The 9,836-nt window shown below is 46.6% G+C and overlaps 1 protein-coding gene across 1 annotated transcript in view; it reads right to left on the reverse strand.

Annotated features, from left to right (window-relative positions):
• Positions 1–456: 456 nt before the first annotated feature.
• wfs1a (Wolfram syndrome 1a (wolframin)) overlaps positions 457–9,836 on the reverse strand; it is a gene marked incomplete at both ends in the record, with an annotated part of 9,641 nt that continues 261 nt past the window's right edge. Inside the window, 11 exons of the mRNA XM_083635911.1 lie at positions 457–1,627; positions 1,882–2,042; positions 3,087–3,365; positions 4,367–4,612; positions 4,730–4,861; positions 5,045–5,172; positions 5,328–5,405; positions 5,754–5,927; positions 6,028–6,172; positions 8,196–8,275; positions 9,476–9,836. The exon at positions 9,476–9,836 is cut by the window's right edge and continues 261 nt beyond it. Of these exons, the coding sequence (XP_083492037.1) occupies positions 457–1,627; positions 1,882–2,042; positions 3,087–3,365; positions 4,367–4,612; positions 4,730–4,861; positions 5,045–5,172; positions 5,328–5,405; positions 5,754–5,927; positions 6,028–6,172; positions 8,196–8,275; positions 9,476–9,836 (2,955 nt within the window). The remainder of the gene's footprint in view (positions 1,628–1,881; positions 2,043–3,086; positions 3,366–4,366; positions 4,613–4,729; positions 4,862–5,044; positions 5,173–5,327; positions 5,406–5,753; positions 5,928–6,027; positions 6,173–8,195; positions 8,276–9,475) is intronic.

Consider the following 9,836-nt stretch of genomic DNA (forward strand, 5'->3'; position numbering starts at 1 on the left):
GCGGACGTGCAGATCCACCAAATCTGATTTGAACGTCACTCGCAACTCGTCATCAAATGCTTCTGTGCAGGAAAACCACGTCACCAACATACGTACAGTATTTACTGATGCCCACGTTGTTACCATAGCAACCCATGCAGATAGGCTGTTTAGGTCTGGACACACAGATCCGACTTGAGAATCAGATTTGTGGCAGTGCGGACACACTCCCAAATCAGATTTGGGAAACCAATCAAGATAATGATGATTAATGACTTTATCAGCAAATCGGATTTGCCTGTAATGTGAACATGGCCTCAGTTACCTTGGTATCATAATATTCACCGCATGAGAATGGACAGAATGAGAGAGATTCAAGTCACTGTTAATTCACCTCTAGCTTCTATCAACTTTGTCTAGAGTGTATCTGGCGTACTTTGGTGTCGTCTCTTGTAGGCGTCTCTACTGTCTCTCTTCTCAGGCACCGATGTTTGCCGACAGTAACGGAGAAAAGAAAAAATCAAACCCAAACTTCAGGGCTCCCAGCGTGGTGCGTCTCCAGTCTCTCTCTATCTTCACCTGCCTGCCTCCGGACAAAAGTGAAGACGCGCAGTCCAGACAGTCGATGGCCTTCAACTCGAAGGCCGGAGCCCTGGCCCCGAGACGGCCTTCCAACTTGGTACTGAACTCCACCAGATGGCCAGGCTCCATGTTAAACAGGACCTGCTTGAACTCATGGCTGGCCATCAGGACAATATCCCTGGCTGGGTCCTCTGCCTCCACACCTCCATCCTGGATCATCCCCACCGTTGCCTCAAAGCGGTAGCTGTCAAAGCGCTTGACGTGGCACGTGTGCTTGGCCAGAAGCTTGAGCTGGCACAGCTCCTCCTCCTCCTCCTCCTGTATTCGCAGAGCGACGGGAGCAGGTGTAGAGTTCGCAGTCAGGTTTGCAACTGTGGCATTCCTTGGCTCGCATTTGGGATACTTCTCCCCATACAGGCATTGCAGCCAGTCCCCCATGAACAGTGGCAACATGTTGATGACAGACTGCGCCCCGTTCTCTGTCTCTGCTACGCGGACGTGCTTGAAGCGCCCGGCCCAGGTGACTCTGTGTCCCTGCAGGTGGCTGCAGAAGACCTGTGTCTGGGCCATGCCTTTGGTCTGCCAGGCAGGGGGCCCACACAACTGGCCATACTGCCTCCAGGTCATGGTGGAGTTGTACACCTTCAGCCCCTCGGAGTGGTACACGTACATCCAGAAGAACAAGATCACCATGGAGATACAGAACAAGATGACTTTAACTGGGCCGCGGTGCGTCAGCGAGTGGAACACGTCCAGGATGGACATGCTGAACCGCGTCCAGAGCCGCAGGGTGACAGGGATGGCGCACACCGCCAGGGTCACGATCACCTTGGTCAGCTCCAGCTCTAGGAACCACTTGAGGAGCTGGATGAAGAGCATGACAGCCAGGCCAAAGGCCAGCACAGGCAGGGCGAAGAGGAAGAGGAAGTAGGCCACGCAGGTGCGGATTAGACCCACAGCTGAGGAATTCTGGAGGAGCACCTCCGACAACTCGCACCACATGAAGCACACAAGGAAGGGAACCAGGAAGCAGTAGGTCCCACGGAAACCACGCATCCTAGCCATGCTAAGGGTGGGGAGAAGGAGAAAGTATAAATCATACAGAAGGCATAACATAAACATATACACAAAAGTGCCCAAGAGGACATTAAAACCCACTGAAAAGCAGCACAGTGACTCGTGTTTTCATTGTCTCCACAGTTAAGCGAGCAATCCCACCAGCAATAATTGTAAGAGAATAAACTATTTTAATAATTATGGATAGAAATGAAATAACTACAGTTCCAAAGCCTTCCCACAACCCAAAACCCCGCTGCTCACCTGAAGAACAGGTAGATGAGGTAAACATACAGCAGGCAGGGGAGACTGAGCTTCAGCACCACTGACTCCCCTAGTGGCACAGTGGCGAAGGTGCGTCCTAGTAAACGAATCATCATCCTCTCTGGCAGGAACCTGGTCAGGCCACACAGAGACGACGCTACCTGGATGGAAAAAGAAATGGATACTTAGTATTTTCTTTACCTTACTTTGTTTACAGAGCACCGCAGGAATGAGTCAGAAAGTATTGCTTTACAGTAGGTTCGTCAGGGGAATTGAGTCCTAGAAAAGTGAATTGAGTCCTAGAATTTTGGGATTTCACTTAAATGCATAAAATAAGGTCTGTGATTAACAAAAGTTTATGGGAGCTTTTTTGTTATGTGAACTTGTGTTAACCACAGACCTTATTTTATGCATTGAAGTGAAATCCCCATTCTAAAAACCCATAGACTTTTTCCCCGACGAACCAACAGCGATTTCTGGTTAAGCCTACAAAAATACGTCATCCCTGCGGTACTCTATAGAAACTATAGATTTGACTGTAGTTGACTTTACTGTAGTTGCAATCGTACAGTATATAAATCTGTGTCCTCTGTAAACACAACAGGCTTAAAGCCCCATTACATGTAGTTTTTCTGTTTTGTTTTTTTAACCTTAATATAACAGCTTTTTAATAATTCTGATGGTACTGTGACTTCTAATAGGGAGAATGGCAGCTCTGTCATTCCCACACCGCCCTCCGAAGGCCTGTTCCTGCACTATTGATTTTCGGTGGCTGCATCCCAGAGCGGCTTGACAGTGTCACGTTGCCAACTTTTAACTCCATTTCCTGCACAACTCCTTCAAATTAAGTTTCTGCTAAGAAACTAACGGGCTGCTTTTATTGTGAAGTGCGTATAGGAAGTGAAACGTGTTTTGCTTGCTAGCTTGATTAGCGGCGCGATTAGCTACTTCTCTCACCGAAACAAGGCGAGACAAGTCACATTAGGGGATATTTGGAGCTATTTTTTCGACAGCGAATCACTTATAAAGACGGCAGAAAGGTAAGACGAGTAGAGAGTACAAGCAGAAACAGTAAAATAAAGCTGATATCTGAACGTACAAACAGTTAAGTGTGGCATTTAGGTGGCGGCGCAGTTTCCCCAAATAGAAAAACTACAGAATGGGCCTTTAAACATACATTATGGCAGTGTTTTCCGCCTGCTGACCTCTATGACCATTGCTCGCCGTGCATACATGGCAGCGGTGGGGCTGAGGCTCATGTAGCTGACAGCAGTGAAGAAGATGGCCACGGTGGAGAGCTCAGAACAGGGGATCCAGCCCTTGTCAGCTACGGGGAAGGAGAAAATGAGAAAGAAGACGGACAGGATATAATAGAGGTATGGTTCTAGATTGTTCCAGCCAAAGTTGGTCTCTGCCTGCTCCACATCCAGCCCTGGGTGGAAATGTGTCAGTAGGGACGTCAGGGTACTGAAGTTCTCCCAAGTCTGGAAGCCAAAGGAGAGAAACAGAGGGTGGGTCAAAAGAACAAAGGTCTTGATGAGTAATAAGCATTTTAGTAAATCATTACCATCAGTACCATGCATTTTTTAGATATTAGCATTACTGTAAACAAGACGCTCATTGGAACAAGTAAAAGGCAAATAGGAAAAATCCCTTCCAATGTGTCCAACATGCATCAGGAAGCAATAGTGAACATGATCAATACCACTGGCATCATAGAGGCAATTGTCTTGACCATGGTTGTATTTGGTTACAGTAATTCTATCAATGTATCACAGTTAATGTGATAATCACTGTTTAAAAAATGATGCCTTTATGTTTCCCGTAAAGCCCAGCCAGAATAACACTTAGGTTTGAAGGTGATGATCACCAATTTTAATATAGGAAAGGTCGATTTATTGTTCTGTTAACTCATTCCCCGCCAGAGTTTCAAAGGAAAAGTCGCCATCCACCGCCAGGGTTTCTGATCATTTTGACAAAATTTCCAAGACCAACAGAATATTTTCTTCTATGACTATGTAAACACTGAATATCTCAAAAGAAAGAAGAAATTTCATGGGGGAAAAGTTTGATTCTACCATAATCCGTTCTTTAGTTATCGAGACTTGAATGTAGGTAGTGTTCACTGAAAATGTCCGTCTGTCCCCAAAAAGTCAAGAAAAATGGCTGCTTTTCTCTGCTTCCTGGTTTTGTTGGAGAATCGTGGCCGCTTCTGTACAACTCTAGATGTGCTGTAGTATTTAGAGTAGTATGTAGTATATATATTAGTATATATTATTTATTAAGGTGAGTAAGACAGCCATCTATCACATGACGGTGAAAACACGACTTGACGTTCTATGACGGGCGGCAATGGCGGGGAGGCGTTGTCTCTTAAACGACGTTCAAAGACGCCAATGGCGGGGAATGAGTTAAGAAACCCATGGTGCTTTAGAACGTAACATTCACCGCGACATATAGGGAGAAAACTCAAAGCAAAACTCACCTTGCTGCTCTGGAAGACGCGCAGAGTGCAGATGATCATGGAGATGAAGGAGAGGTAGAACACGAGCAGAGGGATGACGAAGGCAAACAGGTCCACTGTCAGGTTGCTGATGATGAAGAAGAAGATGAGCGCGTTGACGTGGTGCGTGGGGATGGCCGTGCTCAGCCACTGCACGCCGGCCCGCGACGCCCAATCAACCAGGTGCTCCTTCATCTCAGCGATGGCATGGATCGGGTACTGCAGCACCTGGAGTGAAGGGACACGGCGACAGGGAGAGAGACTGGGGGAAATTAACACAACACAACATTTCAAGGAAATTTGAACAGATTAAAACATGAGCGTAATTAGATCTAAGTAAGGTACCATTAATTGTGATTTCATGTCCATGGCTCTTTTTATGGCCCCGTTGCGTTTTGTGTCCAGCATCATCCCACCTCGCCCCAAGCTCCAAGAGCTCCTGCTGGGCTTCCTGCCTCCCGCTGGGATCTGCTCCCGCTTTTGCATCAAAACACACACACATGCATGCACACGCACGCACGCACGCACACACACGCACACGCACACACACACACACACGCACACACACACTAGCCTGAATTGCTGTAATTAAGAATAAGCATTGCATCTGTGTTCTCACGATGACAGATCGTTTCTCATCTTGCTAAATGGGTCTTTTACCTTCTTGCCATTGCCCTGGGCTGTAGGGCTTTTAGTCTGGGGCGTGTCCTGGGCGGCAGAGGGGACGATGCCTTGTGCATACTTCTTAGTCATCTCAACAAAGTCATCCAGGTCCACCAGCTGGCCGGCTGAGAGGACGCCAAGCAAGGGATTCAACAGCACAAGAGGTCATATAGTGTATTCTCTCTCTCTCTCTCTCTCTCTCTCTCTCTCTCTCTCTCTCTCTCTCACTCTCTCTCTCTCTCTCTCTCTCTCTCTCCCTCCCTCCTCCCTAGATACTTACGTTCGCTGCTGACCATGCTCTCTAAAACTTTCTGGGTCTGGTTTGAGGTCGGACTGGGAATCCTGCTGGTGGTGCCACCTATTGGCGAGAAGTGACATGTAATGCGTTTCGCTACGGCAGCTGCAAATACTCACAAAAGGTAATATTGTGATATATTTGGCTGCAATCTACATACAGTATTATAACAACATTCCAGGCAGCCCATACATCAGACAGGGAAGTAGACATATTACTTGATATGGTGTTGATGTTTTTTTTTTACCCTCAATGCATGCATGCGTGTGTGTGTGTGTGTGTGTGTGTGTGTGTGTGTGTGTGTGTGTGTGTGTGTGTGTGTGTGTGTGTGTGTGTGTCTGTGTGTGTGCATGGGCCTGCCTCCGTGTGTGTGTGGTCCGTGGTAGGTGTGGGTAGGTGTGTGTTTCCTACCCTGCATGCTGTTGACCTGGCTGACATTCTCCAGCATCTCAGCCACTCCCACCTTCTCCTTCCTGTCTGGGTTGAGCTTCCAGTACATCATCATGGCCGCCTTACGTACCGCTTGCTCAAACCTACTCTCTGTGGACAACTTGCGCACATCCTCCTCGTTCTCTGGAGTGATTCCTAACAGAGAAAGACATATAGCAGGTGAGCACCAACACAAACAGACACACACACATGCAGATGGCGATGCGCCTACATGATTCCTGCGTTCAACATTTACCTTTGTTGTAGATCCAACAGCGCTGTAGGAGCCGCGCCGCACCCTTTCTTCCCTGTTTAGCCGCTTCGATCAGCCAATTGACAGCCAGACAGTTATTCAGCTCTGCATCCTTCTCTTCAGCCAAAAGCAGGTAGTGTTGACCCAGCTGAAACGCAGGAGAGAGAGAGAGCTGAGATGAGAAGATTGGGGTTCTATCTGATACACCCACTTCAAATACAATGTAGTGGAAGAGAGGAAATGAGAGGAAAGGATCATTAACCAGTCAGAATTCTGCTAGTTTGGCCTTGCTGTTGCTTCAAACAGAGTCAACGTAATAGAACATACTGTAAAAGTACAGCTACAGTACGGCCTGACAGACAGTCCATCCAAACTGAAAACGATGGGTGTAATTTCCATAAGACCTTGTAGCAACTCATAATACAATAAAAAAAATATCAAATTTAACTTGTTGCAACTTGAACTACACAACCCATGATCCTCTGCCTCTGTGGCCTTCAGACACTGCGTCATGGCTAACAGCAGCGCTACAGGGCCATATCAGACGAATGCTTCTTATCCTAAGTGTCATTTCAGAACTACCTCCTTCCCTACCTCCCTTTCTCACACAAGTATCATTAAATGTGCCTGTTGGGGGGTGGGTGGGTGGGGGGGGGGGGTGTTCACTTGCTCTGTTTATGGTGTCATAGTATCTTCCTGTCTGCATCCATGTTATATAGCTACTGTATACAATAGCAATTATAGTTAGGCCTTTATTGGCATGCATGTTAATGTAAATGTGATATGTTGGACATGTGTTGTGACTTGTGAGATAGCATTTAGTGTGTCTGACATAGTCTCACTTTATGTGCATCCAACCACTAAGTCTACAGAAATTGGGGATTTGCTTAGAATGTTCTGAGATATTTTGACATACATACAGCCCCTCTAGTTACTATAGGTGCATGGCATGTACATGACATACGACACGAGATGGTCAGAGACACATGCTTACTGCACAGAACCCGCCCCCAGGAATTTACCCTTTCAGAGCTGCCGGGTGTTATGCAAAGTCTGGGTTCATCTTCCACCCCCAACCCACTTTCTGTTTCCAGCCTCTCTTGCGTTTTTTTTTCTTTTCTTTTTTTCTTTTTAATTGACTCTTTATTTAAGCATCTTTTTCAATGGAGCTCTGTGGCAAGTCAAAAGCAGCAGCCATTATACAGTACATGTTAAAGGGATAGTTCAGATTTTTTTTTTTATGTGAGGTTGCATGAGGTACTGACCGACAGTCAGTGTACTGCTAAATGCTTTGGAGAAAATGGAGAGCGGCCGCCTCACGCAAGTAGAGCTGTCTGCTGAGTGTGAACAGAGTCAGCAGCAGAAAGTCTCCACAGGCCCTGAGATGGAAAGTTGACTTGAAAAGACATCATTTACACCCTGTTTTAGCTGAACACTATGAGCAGTATGGAGCATTTTATTTTATTTTTTTCCTTTTGTATTTCTTTTTTAAGTTTCTTTAAGTTTTTTTTTGCTCATGATCCTGTTCACACTCGTTTGCTTTTAATATTGCTTTTATTAACATCTAGGGGCGGGCATTGCAAATGAGCTTAGGCTATAAATGTTGTGATATATGACATCAGACTGTTTCTTGCTAAATGTTCTATGTATGTATATCATGTATGTATATCTGTCCCTACAAAATTACACATGAAATGAAATGAAATGGCACTGTTCACTGCATTCTACTGCATGTAGTATGGTAACTGTCGGCAAGCACCTCATACAACCCCACATTAAAACAAATCTGAACTGTCCCTTTAATTGTGCTACGTGTGAATGAAGGGAGGAGGGGGCGAGGGAATAATAGAGTGTTAATATGTCAGTGCTGCTGAGTATGAATTCAGTGCATGTATTGAATGCATGCTGTACTACACTGTCATAGTGTTCATAATAATGCCAGTGTGTGACTATCATCATCATCATGACTTTATATTGAAAGCACGGTATCATCTTCCAAGCAGCTGAAAATAGACACACGGGCTCATGACCAGACGAACTGAAAACACAACAGTGCCAAGTGCCAGTCTGTGTGTGTGTGTGCATGTGTGTGTGTGTGTGCGTGTGTGCTTGTGTGCGTGTATGTGTGTGTGTGTGTGTGTGTGTGTGTGTGTGTGTGTTTTTTTACTCACATGGGTCTGTGCTCTGGCATCACCAGCTTTGGCTTTCTCCTCCAACTGCTCCAAGGACAAGTCTTCCTCAGGTTCTTCATCTGGTGGAGAGGAGAGGAGAGGAGAGGAGAAGAGAGGAGAGGAGAGGAGAGGAGAGGAGAGGAGAGGAGAGGAGAGGAGAGGAGAGGAGAGGAGAGGAGAGGAGAGGAGAGGAGAGAAGAGGAGAGGAGCAACTGAAATGTTGTTACAAAATAAAATTCCTCTCAAAAATGCCCTTGCCCTTTTGTCTGTAACAGAAGACCTAATCAATTAAACTGGGGTTTAAGATCTATGGACATATTCACAGCCAGCTATGATGCATCCCACTGACATAACATCTTGAAACATGAGAATGACAAGAAGTCAGAGGTGGAGTGGATAGTGTGGTGTGCATGTTCTGTACAGATATCCCAAGCCAACATCTTAGCGCTCTGTCAACCCCATACCAAGCTCCTATGTCACACTAATACCTGTTAATTGCATAAGGTATCACAACAGTTCCTGCCTCTCCAGTGTCCTTTAAGCAAAGGGGTTCACGCAATTTGCCTGTAACCTTGTTTCAAATGTCACTGTCAATAAAGCCTCTTACTGGTGGAATTTGTTTGGTTCACTTACAGCAATCTCATTAAATGTAGTGGATTTCCTAGTTAGGCGCCTTTTGTGATTGGCCACACCCCCTTTTTGGCCAGTGGGCATGGGAAGGTAATCAGTTCGTAGTCCAGTAAGCTCTGCCATTGGCTCCGGCCATTTCAGTTGGAGCGAAGGGAAATCCCTTTCCGCTCCCTGCGTGTTACCGCTCTCAAATGCCTCCGCCGCTGTGAAACAACAACAACGCTAGCTAGCAAGCTAGCAACCTACATGCTGAAAATGGCACGTTTTGACGAAGATTTGGATTGTGCAATAAAGCAGGCCTGCTTGGCACTTTCGGTGGATGGTTGTAAAGACAACAGAGCCTTTTCCCCCTGCTATATCGGAATGAGTTGAGCCAGACTCTCCTGCGCTGGTGCAGCGCGAAACGAAAGTGTGGAGATAGTATGGCAAGCCAGACTAGACAGTTCTAAATTGACCCATGAGCTACTTTCCTACAATGTTCCATGCAAATCTGTTCATAGCTTTTTGAGATATCTTGCAAACAGACAGACAAACAGACAGACAAAGATTTTTCCACAAGGCCTCCCTTAGTCGGATGGTAAAAAAGGGAGTCACCTCATTGCGTGATGATGTGTTCTGTGTCTTACAGTAAGTTCTCTGCACATTCTTACCTTCCTCGTCAGCCTTGCATTCCTCCTCCTCTGCTTTTCTAAGTCTCTCCTGCATTATCACCCGCTTGGCCATGGCAGCAAAGGTGCGCTTAGGGGGAGTGCTGGGAGACGCAGAAGGAGCCGGGGTGGTCGGGGGAGGAGAGACGGCGGTGGGAGCAATGGTGGAGGAGGATGGCGTGGAGCAAGATGGCGGGGGGTTTGCTGGAGGGTTAACGGGGGGTGTGGGAGAGGGCGCCATTTTGGAGACTTGAGGGGAAGAATGGGAAGGAGAAGGAGCGAGTGGCGTTTGGTTTGTAGCAGGAGACACAGGTTCAGATTCATCTAAAGGGGGACGGGAAGTCATCTCGTTAGAGACTGAGGA

The sequence above is a fragment of the Poromitra crassiceps genome (genome assembly GCF_964638095.1).
Source record: "Poromitra crassiceps genome assembly, chromosome: 4".
Classification (NCBI taxonomy): domain Eukaryota; kingdom Metazoa; phylum Chordata; class Actinopteri; order Beryciformes; family Melamphaidae; genus Poromitra; species Poromitra crassiceps.